General features: G+C 47.0%; 1 protein-coding gene across 5 annotated transcripts in view; it reads right to left on the reverse strand.

Moving 5' to 3' along the window:
- Positions 1–13,261, reverse strand: part of TACC1 (transforming acidic coiled-coil containing protein 1) — a 171,103-nt gene that overhangs the window by 90,609 nt on the left and 67,233 nt on the right. For 2 of the 5 annotated variants that reach the window (XM_068274600.1, XM_068274598.1), the window contains exons 1-2: positions 10,724–11,379; positions 1,822–1,898 (exon numbers count right to left, since the gene is read on the reverse strand). In XM_068274600.1, coding sequence (XP_068130701.1) covers positions 1,822–1,898; positions 10,724–10,842 — 196 coding nt within the window. In that variant the 5' untranslated portion in view covers positions 10,843–11,379. Of the gene's footprint in view, positions 1–1,821; positions 1,899–10,723; positions 11,380–13,261 lie in introns of those variants that run through there. The other 3 variants (XM_068274602.1, XM_068274601.1, XM_068274599.1) reach the window with 2 other exon arrangements.

Consider the following 13,261-nt stretch of genomic DNA (forward strand, 5'->3'; position numbering starts at 1 on the left):
TTCACGGGGATTTACAGCAAGGCTTATATTCTTTATAAAGATATTCCATTAAAAAGATGTATACCAGTGTTCTCCCCAGAATTTTTTTCCAGCCGGGTGGCATGAAAAAGTAGCCGGGTGGGTTGAGATGAAAATGCAGGGCAACTCTGCTTACAGCATAGAAGGAGGTGAGCCGATGACAGCCGGGTGGTCACCAAATCTAGCCGGGTGGAGCACCCGGCTAAAAGAGCCTGGGGAGAACACTGATACAATAATGCTGCCCAGTCTCGCTGCTCGCTGGTTTGGCAGTTGAAAAGAGCAACTGCCATTCACCGAGTGCTTTTGAAAATAAAACCCTGAGAGTCCCCCATGAGGAGATAGGCTAGTCCAAAACCTGTCAGTCCTGCCAGATTTCTACTACCTACTGTAAGTGACAGCAACATTGGAAAAAAGGTAATTTATGGCTCATTTTACTCTGGAAGAAACATACTTATTTCTATGTGTTTACATGTATTTTAAATTTAACGATTTCCGTGATAGTGGTCTTTTAAATGCTTCCAGAAATGGAGATGACCTGATTGGGTGTGACAGGGAATTCCAAAGTGTAGGGGCAGCATGACAAAGTTCTGGCTCCAAAGGTTTTGAGATGGACACTGAGGATAATCAAGTTATTAGATCACTTTGATCTAAGATTGTGAGGGGTGTGATGCAGTTGCAACAAATCCTTCAGGTATCCAAAGCCCAGATTGATCAAGGATTTGAATGACAATAAGCCAAACTCATGCCACTACCTGTCAGCCTAATCTATGCACGATCATTAAGGCTGAAAGCTATTGGTAATAAATTGTAGGAAAAATAGGACAACATAAATAGGGAGCACACCACAAAGATCTGCTTAACCTCCCTGGCGTTCAATTTCCCCAGGATTTCTGTGCAAAAAGTGATACAATTAATTTTCATTACCTTTTTTCCTGTAACTTGCCAAAATGTGTTAAGCAAGGGTTTAGTATACAGTGCAGGAGAGTATTGACATGTATGCATGTGTTGTATGGACGTGTATATCTGTCAATACCGCTCGGGAGGTTAAAGGGAACTCGAGCTGAGAGGGTTATGGAGGCTGCCATATTTATTTCCTTTTAAATACCAGTTGCTTGGCAGTCCTCCCGATCCTGTGTCTCTAATACTTTTAGCCACTGCCCCTGAACAAGCATGTAGCAGATCAGGTACTCTGACTCAGGTTCTATTGAATTCGCTACAGTAGCAAGAAAAAGTATGTGAACCCATTGTAATGATATGGATTTCTGCACAAATTGGTCATAAAATGTGATCGGATCTTCATCAACAGTAGACAATCAGTCTGCTTAAACTAATACCACACAAATAATTAAATGTTTCCATGTTTTTATTGAACACACCATGTAAACATTCACCGTGTAGGTGGAAAAAGTATGTGAACCCTCTGGTTGAACCTCCTTTGGCAGCAATAACTTCCTGACGTTGCATATCAGACATGCACAACGGTCAGGAGTAATTCTTGACCATTCCCCTTTACAGAACTGTGCCAGGGACACACAGAGTCGCCTAGGCTTGGGCCGGGACACACAGAGTCGCCTAGGCTTGGGCCGGGACACACAGAGTCGCCTAGGCTTGGGCCGGGACACACAGAGTCGCCTAGGCTTTGTCAGTGACCGTTACCTAGGCTTTGGCCGTGACACAAAGTCGCCTAGGCTTTGGCCGTGACACAGAGTCACCTAGGCTTTGTCAGTGACAGTTACCCAGGCTTAGGCCGTGACACAGACAATGAGTACACTGTTATGGTAAGGCATTTGAAGAGCTGGTTACCTCGCGCCGGCTCCTTTACCGGTGATGGGATTGGAGTAGCTGCCTCAGGCGTGTCAAAGTTTCCCTCGGAGTCGGAGCTGTGGAAGACAGTAAACCAGTTCTGTTAGATTCTTGTCATTGTTTCTGTAAGATAAAGATCATTTGTCTAATGAGCACACTTCAGGAGCAGGAGGCTACCCAAGACTGAGGAGGGGATTCTTCAAGTGATTTCCAACTATAGAGAAAAGCCAGATAGAACGAATGCCTGGTACACACCAAGCCATTTCCTGTCAGATAAGACGGGCTGAATCGATTATTTCCAACAGGTCTGATCTGACTTATGATCGATTTTTCGATTACTTCTGTGGGGAAAAAAAAAAACAATCAGAAAACCTATCAGGAATCAGATCGGACCTGTTGGTGTGTACCAGGCATAACAATGTATGAGCGGATCGACCAAGAGAAATCTCTCGCTGATCAGAGAGATCTGTTGGCTGCCCATACACTGCAGACCTATTTCCGATAGATTTCTGCATCAAATCTTTCGGGAAATCAGCCTTGTGACACCACATGTGCCGCCTCTTTCCCCCCAAATGTTATATGTGGCCCCCCATGCATTAAAATTTCTTACCTGTCCGACCGCCATAGGTCTTCCACATTAGCATCCCACATTACCGCTGCACATAGGGCGTCACACATGCGCCAGTGCTGTACACGGCAGCCACGTGGGACCAGAATGTGCAGAAGAAGAGCAGCTGGACTTGGGGCAGCCGGACAGGTGAGAGATTTTATTGCAACTGCACCTGGGGGCACATGTCCTATTCAGGGGTGGGGATGGCGGCCGGGGATTGCGCCACGTTCATCCCCGTACCGCACCCAGTTACTGCCACTTATGCAAAATTTGCATTCTCTTGCATTAACTCAGAGCTATTTGCATCTCGTAGGCACTTTGACTACATCCACCATCATTTTCTGATAGTTTACTGTATCGGTCTTCTCCTTCCTTTCATTGGCATCACATAGCAGGATAAATTATTTTTACACAATCAATCTTCCTTAGTGTGTGTAGCTTACCACCTGTGAGTGACTCACTGATTCAGGATGACTGGGAGCCCGCAGGTCAGGGAAGGTTGTTTGGGGATCTATGGATCAGTTCAAAAAATAACATTTTCCTATTTATTTTTCTAGAAATTTATTTTTTTTAACACACAATTACCATTTTTGCCTTGTTTTGCTTGTGAATTTAAAGGGTTGGTAATATGATGATGTCAGCAGCTGTACGGATTTGGGGTTTTACCGCAGAGCCGTTAGTGGTTGCTGCCATTTCCTTCCTATCTGCTTCAGAGTGCAGTCTCTAGTAAACAGCGAGGACTGCAGACACTGCTGTGTACAAACAGCTATAAAGTGGGGCAACCTGCGGGAAAAATCATTCATCAGCTATAAAGCATTGATGTGTTCATAAATATGGTGCTACACGAACACCCTGGGGACTGAGCAACAGCATCTGCAAAACACCCAACTATCCATTATCTGGATATCTTACATATTTATCCAGCCTGTCACAGCCTGCATTCACCAGCCGACATATGCAAATGATTACAATGACCATCACAAGCACAACACAAGCACAATCGCAACATAGACCTACCCACTGACCTACCAGCAATACAAAAACTTTTAAAGCGGGATTGACAGTCATAAAATCAAATTCCATTTACACACTGCTCTGTGCTTATTATGCGTCTACATGCAGTCTGCATTGCAAGCATTCCAATATAATCATAAATGTTTCTGCTGTAATTAATCTTCTCGCAGTCAGCCCGGCTTTATTCTGGTACCTTGCCAGAGAGAAGGAAGCTTGTCTCCCCTCCCAAATTCCTGCTCCTCACTGATTGGCTGAGGGCAGTTCAGTGTGACACAATGCTGAGAAGGGAAATACAACTCACCCCTCTGCAGAAGCTGCTGAAATACAGATCTATGCTGTGCTCACGTGTTTACAAGGCAAGCTAGATATTACAGTGCAGTTTTTAGGAGAAAAAAATAGTAAGGGAGGAAATGGCATCAGGATTTGCTTCAGTCAGAGGCAGTAAGGATAGAAAATGCCTGGAACCGTTTTCGTTTTGTTTACCGTATAAAATTCACTGAAATCAAAACGTGGACAGCACAATACATATGTAAGTAGATCAAGCATTTATCTGCTTATATTTTTTTTTCTCCTATAGTATGGCTGTTCCTGCTGCTCATAATCACTATTTCACCATTTCAAGATCACTCCTAGACCAAACAACTCAGCACAGATGAGTCTGGGAGTGATAAGAACCTTCTCCAATCCTCCTCTCCTTCCCTATTGTTTGTTTGCATTTCACACTGGTCCCCTTTTCAAAGTGCAGCTGGGAGCACTCTGGGTAGTTTCTGCACTGTGCAGGTTTTAGTTTTTTGCTAAGTTTTTGTACGAATTTACGTTTTTCATGAGTTTGCGGTTTCTCAATTTCTTATCACTGGAGTAAAATACAGTACGGTAAAAACACAGTTAACTACATCTCCATTAAAGTACCCCTGAACTCGTTTCTAAATCACCTATTTCTCGATTACTCGCATGTGGGCTGCAGTGTTCTGCACAGGCGCAGAACTACTGCGCAGAACACTTCAGCCCACGTGCTGAGTGATTGACAGCGTCGCTCGTGCAGGTGCAGTAGAGGATGACCTCGTGAGGTTGGCCTCTGCACCGGTGGGGACCCTGGGCCGGCGGCTGGAAGCGGGGCTGCGGCGGGGGACATATCGGCTGCAAGGGGCTAGAGGAAGCCCCGGGTAAGTAGGAGCTTGCCTAGCTTTAACGGATCCGAGATGAAAAACTAACTATAACAAGTAAAGCTGGCCATACACTAGGCCGATTCCCGCCAGATCGACAGCAGATTCGATCACTGAGAACGAATCTGCTGTCACATCGTTCCCGCAAAACGCCGAATTTCGAATCATTTCGTCCGATCCCGTCGATTGCTCCATGCGGAAAATTACAGTCGATCGCCCGCGGGTAGGGATCGCGTCGCTAGCGGCGTTAGAGTACCCGACGACCGACGAAATAGAGCCCGCATACATTACTTGCTCCGCCGGCACGACTGCCCCGGTCACCGCTGCTCCATCTCCGAGCTGGTCTGGTCTCCGGGTCCGGCATGCTTCACTTCTTCTAGCCCGGCAGGAAGTGTAAACAGTAGAGGGCGCTCTACTGTTTAAATTTCCTGACGGGCAGGAAGAAGTAAAGCATGCCGGACCTGGAGACCAGAGCGGAGACGGAGCAGCGGTGACCGGGGGCAGTCGCGCCGGCGGAGCAGGTAATGTATGCGGCGGTGGCGGGGGGTTGGGTGCGAGCGGCGGCAGCAGCAGCACCACCACAGATTGTGAACGGTTTCAGGCTGAAATCGGTTCACAATCTGTTTGCAGTAAAGGTAGCCATACGATCCCTCTCTGATCAGATTCGATCAGAGAGTGATCTATCTGTTGGTCGAATCTGATGGCAAATCGACCAGTGTATGGCTACCTTAACTTGTCTATATATCTTATCTAAAGTTTAGATAGTTTACGCAGCAAATATAGCTGCAAACAGCTTTAATAGAATATGATTATTTCTTCCTGTGATACAATGACAGCAGCCATGTTGTTTGTAAACATTACACAGAGGCAGGCTTATCTGTATCTTGATCACTAATGCTGGGAATACACGTTAAGTTTTTACTTTAGATAGATGGGTTCGATAGATAAATTCCAACCTGTTGGATCTGGTCGATTCTACTTTCGTTTCGATTCTCCTCATTCAAGTGAATGTAATTGATAAGAAAAGATAAGGAATCGAGAGGGGAATCGAGCAGTGAATCGAGAGTAGAATCGATCGAAAGCGAAAACGGCGGAAAAAACGAACGCAAAAACGCATCGTGTATTCCCAGCATAAGCCTGGGGAAAAAAACCTAATCCCCCCTCCTCCCCTCTGCCTCTGAAATCAATGGCTAGTAACCCCTCCTCCTCCTCCTGCCCAGACTGAGCTCCCATGAGCCCTTGCTACTGCCAAGGCTCTCTGAAAACCTGTGGGCGTGGTTTATTTAGTTTATAGGGAATTAGAGTATTAAAACAAAAACAAAAAAAGTATTTGGCTTGAGGAATGCCCTATAAACAATAGGAAAGGAACACAATTATGCAATGAGTAAAAGTTCACCTAAAATCCACTTTAAACTGCCTGACATTTCCTTTAAAGCTTTAAAGCTTTTTTTATTTGACGTCATATGTCACAGCACCTTCCTCCCCCTTTAGCGGGTTGCATTTCAATTCATATCTCTACTGACCAGGGCTGTGGAGTCGGAGTCGGAGTCGTGGAGTCGGAGTCGTGGAGTCGGGCAATTTTGGGTGCCTGGAGTTGGAGTCGGGAAAAAATGCACCGACTATATATACAGTAATAGCTGTGCTTAGTCCACAAAATTGAAATAAACCAATCAAAATTAGTTACTTGTGCTGCTTCAATAAAGCAGTCCCCGTATTTTTAAGGTCAGATATACATATCTGATTGTGACTGTATATATGATGTGTACACAGGAATCTCTTATATATACTAAATAACATCTATGCTGTAAGAATAAAGCCTGATGTGTAGCTGTGTCACTAATAGAGATGGTCAACGAGATGGAAATAATTCTGCATTGATGCTGATTTATGCAAATGTATGCACTCCCTTTGCTGATGAAATCAAATAATGTGATATGTTATTAAAATTTGGTTTGGTGACTACAAATTAAAGGGTAACTGAAACGGATGAAAAGTAAAGTTTTATACATACCTGGGGCTTCCTCCAGCCCCCTTCAGGCTAAACAGTCCCTCGCTGTCCTCCACCACCCGGATCTTCTGCTATGAGTCCTGGTAATTCAGCCAGTCAGCGCTGTCCGGCCGCATGCCGCTCCCACAGCCAGGAACATTCTGCACCTGCGCAATAGTGCTGCACAGGTGTAGTATGCTCCTGGCGGCGGAGTGTGTGCATGCGCACTACGCCTGACTGGCTCAAGTACCTGGACTCATAGCAGAAGATCCAGGTGGTGGAGGAGGACATCGAGGGACTGATTATCCTGAAGGCGGCTGGAGGAAGCCCCAGGTATGTATAAAACTTTAATTTCATCTGTCTCAGGTTTACTTTGTTACACAGTAGTACTATACTCTACATATGCACTCCCCACAGAGCTGCAGGGAATCCACTGAGAATGCTGTCCACATTGAACACAGAGGTGTTGTCTGTTTACAATCTCCTCGTTCCCCTGCAGAGTACCTGCACATCATTCTTACATGTACCCACAGTTACATTGCCTAGGGCCTGATAGATGTTACCAAGGACTAGTTTTAGTCTAAAGGGAATAAATATAGTAGTCTACATATCCTTCTCACTTCAGTTGTCTTGTAAAATTCCTAAGCGTTGGCAGTTAAGAGACGAAATTCATGTTACATACTTTTAATCAACAAAATTGTAATATGCAAATTAGAGGAGTCGGAGTTGTGGAGTCGGAGTCGGTGGAATCCTAAACTGAGGAGTCGGAGTCGGTGGATTTTTGGACCGACTCCACAGCCCTGCTACTGACTGCAAGGCAGCTTTATTATGTGAGCAGTGGACTCTGTGGTGTGGGTCCAGATAGGCCTTCACAACCAATCATCTTCATCTTCTCCTTCTGTAATCTACCCTAGCAATATAAAGGAGAGGAGAAGCTGGTTGGTTGCTAAGAAGCAAAATAGCTTTTTACTGCAGCTTCAGGCCTGAGACCTAGTTTAACTAACCTCTGAAGACTGATAGACAGTGATATTTTCAAATGAAGACATCTCTAAACAGCACACAAGAATGCAGAAATGTGTAAACAAAAATGTCACTTAGCTCCAGACAGTGCAAGTGGGTAATCAGCCAGCTGTTGAGGTATACATTAAATCCTTTTCACCTAATAACTCATGGTGCATAGGTCTTATTTTTTAATGGAATCCCGCTATACATTCGCAGGGGGGGCCTAGTGGTGGATGGCGGATGCACTGCAAAATTAAGTCTATGTAACGTTCAGAGTGCATTCTGTGTAAAGCAATCCAACGGACTACGGTAAACCCAGCGCAGTACATTACTGCGTTACACATGTTAACAGTGGTGGTGAAGCATACTTTTCATTGACTGTATGCTTCACTGTGATGCAACAGTGGCACTACATGTGGTGCAACTTTTTGTTCCTGTTTTTACAGGAAATGCAAATTATCGCCCACTGTGAAATTCTGAACAAAATGCTCAACATCATGACCTGAGAACTGTGTTTAGGTACCCTCTACCACAGAGAAGGGAAACTATGGATCGGCCATGCCATTGTACTATTAATGGGCACCTTAACCTCCTTGCCGGTCTAAAAAATCCGGCAAGGAGGCAGCGCCGCACTTTTTTTTTTATTTATTTATTTTTTTAAATCCTGTAGCGAGCCCAGGGCTCGCTACATGATAGCCGCTAAGCGGCGGCATCCCCCCACCCACTCTGATCGCCGAATATGCAGGGAATCCCGTTGAGAACGGGATTTCCTGCAGGGCTTCCCCGGTCGCCATGGCGACCGGGCGGGATAGACGTCGTGACGTCAGAGGGAACTCCGATCCGCCCCTTAGCGCTGCCTGGCACTGATTGGCCAGGCTGCGCAGGGGTCTGGGGCGGGGGGGGCGGCTCGGCGCGGCGAATCGGCGGCGGCGATCGCGACCTACACGCAGCTAGCAAAGTGCTAGCTGCGTGTAGGGAAAAAAAAATTATGCAAATCGGCCCAGCGGGGCCTGAGATATCCTCCTGCGCAGGTTACCCCGAGCTGAGCTCGGGATAACCGGCAAGGAGGTTAAATGACACATCCGAGGGGGGGGGGGGGGGGGAATCTACTTACCTGGGGCTTCCTCCAGCCCCTGGCAGCAGATCTGTCCCTTGCCGCAGCTCCAGTGTCCCCCTTTGTTGCAGATGCCGACCTCTGCTCCTGAGCACAGCTGCAGAAGTACTGCACATATTGTAAGTGTGATCGCCACATGCTCGCGCAGAGGATGCCACCCTGGCGAGGTCGGCATCTGCAATCTGGACCCGGGGACAACTGCTGGGAGTGGAGCTGCAGCGTGGGACAGATCAGCTGCCAGGGGATCTTGTCTTGTGTTTTGTTTTTTTTTACCTTGGACCTGTCCTTTAAGGCTTCTTGCAGATAGGAGGCTGAACTTGTCATGCAGTTCAGCATCCCGTCTGGCTCCTACAAGTGCTATTCAGGTGCAATTAAAATGCAGTCGAATGGCAGCGTCTAACACTACGCATGTCAACGCTTGACACAGTGGCGGAGTTATTGCTCGGGAGAGAATGAAAAACAGCTGTGACTGCGCTCAGATGTGACTCCATGGGGGGCACCTGTCCACTGCTGGTACCGAGCGACAGCAAGCACCCAACCAGTGCACGAAAGCAGCTGACAGGCGGTGAATTCACCACCTTCCACAGCTCATATGAAAGAAGCCCTTTGCGCTGTGGAAAAGGAGTGGGTGCTACATAAAATAACTGTAATTATACAGAGAGCTGTTTGATCACAATGCACAAGATACGCCTATCTGATCGGGACTGTCTTATGTAACACTTTCCCTCCCAAGTCATCTTTCCTGGAGCACAATCTTAGTCATGCGGGTAACAGCAGCCAATCGATCAGGGAGTATTGACCGATGCGCCACTTGATTTTTTTTTCCAGAGTTTAGCCGGAATTTGTTCAAAACTTCAAACCGCCATTACTGCTCAATTTCTGCCAATTATTGCTGTACAAAGCTGCAGCTATTGAGCCCCATCACTCCTTCCGGTATGGTAACATACTGCATATAGTACATTACCGGAAAAACGCAAGGTTAACAGTAGAAGAGAAGCAGTTCATTGACTGTATGCTTCACTGTACCCGACAATGCAAACATAACGTGCAACGCCGCTCTCCCGATCCATTGCATTCCTGCTGCTACAGGGAAGGCAACGGGCACTGTGAACATGGCCTTAAGGCCGGTTCACGACAGCCACCGGTGTCCAACCCCCACGTTAACCGCCTGGGATACAACTCTTCGCACACTGTGCAATCATCATAGTGCGCTTAATCGATATTTCCTGAATGCAACCATGTAGCTACTGGCGTCGGCATTCGCAGTTACGGTCTATCCTCCTAGGGCTCAAACACAACAATAAACTGACGCCACACAATATCAACAAACACAACAATAAACTGACGCTACACAATATCAAACACTTTACTGCACAGTAGCAGAAACACATTTGGCTATGGCGAAACGAGCCAAAACATGCGTACCGGCCCATAATCAGATATTTTGTGGTTAAATCAAAATTGGCCAAATCTCTCACAAATACTGTCCTGGGTATGGCCAACGCTATTAAATAAGTTTCTTGATCAGATTACAATTAAAGGGCAACCGAAGTGAGAGGGATATGGAGGCTGCCATATTTATTTCCTTTTAAACAATACCAGTTGTCCGGGCAGCCCTGCTGATATATTTGGCAGCAGTAGTGTCTGAATCACACAAGAAACAAGCATGCAGCTAAACTTGTCAGATCTGACAATAATGTCAGAAACACCTGATCTGCTGCATGCTTGTTCAGGGTGGCAGAGAATCAGCATACTAGCCAGGTAACTGGTATTGCTCTCACTTCAGTTGTCCTTTAATGGATTTAACAATACAGTACAATGAATATCTGATATCACTATATATATATATATATATATATATATACACACACACACACACACACACACACATCTCTCTCAGTAACACAGGGACATGTATCAGTAAATGAGCAGCACAGGATGAGCTCTCCTCCGGCATGTCCCCCATCCGCATAGCCAGGAAGCATGGAGGGGGTGGGGGGCGCACTACTCACCCCGAGTCCCGGAACTGCTCGTCCTCCTCGGTCTCCTCTTCCCCTCCTCCTCTCACCGCTGACCACGTCCATTTCGCCCACTGGACGGGTGACAGCATCTGCCAGGGACTGTACGCCATGATCCTGCCGCAGCTGATCGCCTCCCGTGTGCGGTGCTGCCAGTCACAGCTGCTGCAGATCGCTCATGTCCCTCCCGGTGCTGCCCGTGTGTGAGGGATGCCTCTGTCCCCTCAGAGTGGTGATGATGCCTCTGTGTCCTCCTCAGCTCTGCCCGTGTGTGAGGGATGCCTCTGTCCCCCCCCCGGTGCTGCTGCTGGGAATCAGCTGTGTGCGCTGCCCTCCCTCCTCACCACACTACCCGCCTATCGGCAGACTGTACTACCCGAGCACACGGCGGGAGGAGGGTCGCTGAGCCCACACGCCGCTCCCCGCATCCAGCACACTGCAGCCAGCCCAGCACTGCATGCCTACACTGTGTATCTGCATCTATTATGTGGCGGTCAGAGCGGGCTTCCTCTGTGGGCGGCAGTGCAGTCAGCAGGCAACAGGTTGCATTCCATACTGATATCACCCGTGTCAGTCAGCCTGTGCTCATGCTGTATACACGTCTATCACCAAATCAGCAATTGAGAGGCTGCTCTGCTCTCACAATACAAATAAAGATTCTGCACTTCAATTAAAACTCAGCGACAGCGTGAGAAATTCAGTTCTAGTGATAGCCAGTCTCTCTGGTTTGTACTAATAAGCCGCACGCAGGGAGGTGGTGAGACCTTTGGAGTTGAAATTGTAAATTGGAAAGCGTGTGAGTTTGTGACTCGCACCCCTATTTTGTGGAATGGTTCAGTCTCGTATTGTAGGGGAATTAGCAGAACAAAAAAAGTAATAGGAAGCCAGTGAAGTGAGTAGAGAGAGCAGCAGTCAGAGCAGACTGGCAGCTGGGGTGGCTGCATACAGGGGAAGTGCTCCCAGCTGCAGCACAGACTTATTCAACTTCACTACATGCTTTTATATACTGTATTAGGCCTCTTTTACACTATATTAGATTTTAATGTTGTTTTACTTGATTCTGATTTTGTATGTGATAAAAAAAAGTCCTACATGCTGCATTTTTCTTCTTGTGTTGCATCCAGTGAAAAGCGGAATTGAAAATGGAAATTGCGATTTGCAGTGTAAAAGAAGCCTTAAAGTGGTTCTGTGGATCTTTTAAAAAAAACTAAAAACTGACACTTACCTGGGGCTTCTACCTGCCCCCTGCAGCTGTCCTGTCCCACGACGTCCTCTACGATCCTCCGTTCCCTGCCACCGGTTACCATCCAATTATTCGTCTAACTAGACGAATGCGCCTGTGCGCTTCCTAGTTCCTGCTCGCGTCTCCGGGAGCTTACTGTGCAGATGCAGTACAGAAAAACTTCATACTGCACCTGTGCAGGAGGCTCCTGGATACGGGAGCGAGGACGCACGCGGCTGTGCAGACGCACTTGCATTTATCTACTTAGACGAATAATTGGACGGTAACCAGGCAACAGAGGATCGTAGAGGACAGCACAGGACAGCTGCAGGAGGCCGGTAGAAGCCCCAGGTAAGTGTCCGTTTTTGTTTTTTACAAGAACCCAGAGAACCTAAGGCGAGAAGCGTCTCAGGTTCCATACTCAACTGGGGCTTCCCCTTGAGGCCGCTCGTCTTCTGCCGTCTCCCCGGGAAGCTCCTATCACCGACAATAGTGCCTGAAAGCCTGGCCAAGTCGCGCTTCACATATGCCCGGACAGGTGCACTCCCGTCCCCCAGGAGTGTTTCCTCACAGTAGTACTGTGTAAGTGCAGAACATTCCCACAGGGGGAGTGCGCCAGGTAGCGCATGTACGACGAGGCGTGACTCGGCCAGGCTTCCGGGCATTATTGCGGGTGACAGGAGCCATGGCCTCAAGGGAGCTTAAGAAAGCCCCAGGTAAGTATGATACCCGATATGCTTCTCATCTCAGGTACACTTTAAGGCGCAATTTCTACGATTTTTCTGATTACCGGTGATTTTTTTTAAGGGACAAGTGATCATTTCTGCAATCTCATGTCGTGGTTAAAGTGAACCAGAGACGAAGCACCCTTGTGTATTTTACCATAGAAATCAGTGGGAACATTAGAGAAAACATTTACCATGCTCTCTGTTCCATCCTCACTGCTAAAAGTGTCTGTTATCTAGCTGAGATAAGAATCCCGGGCTGAGCATTGAGTCTGGCTTTGCTATAATGACTCAGCTATAATGATTCCTGAGCAAAGCCAGCAGGGGGCAGGCTTGGACTTGAAGACAGCAAAGAACACAGTCTCAGCTATAATTATTCTGTAGCAAAGCCAGACCGACTGCTTAGTCGGGATTCTTATCTTAGAGGTGATAACAGGCAAATTAAACAGAGAACAATGTAACAAAGAGCAGATTAGGTGTTTACTGTCATGTTCCCACTGATTTATAAGGTAAAATACATGAGGTTGCTTCATCTCTGGTTCTCTTTAAAGGCGCACGTGGCAATAACGACTATCAAAACGGATC

This window comes from Hyperolius riggenbachi, chromosome 3 (genome assembly GCF_040937935.1).
Source record: "Hyperolius riggenbachi isolate aHypRig1 chromosome 3, aHypRig1.pri, whole genome shotgun sequence".
NCBI classification, from domain to species: Eukaryota; Metazoa; Chordata; class Amphibia; order Anura; family Hyperoliidae; genus Hyperolius; species Hyperolius riggenbachi.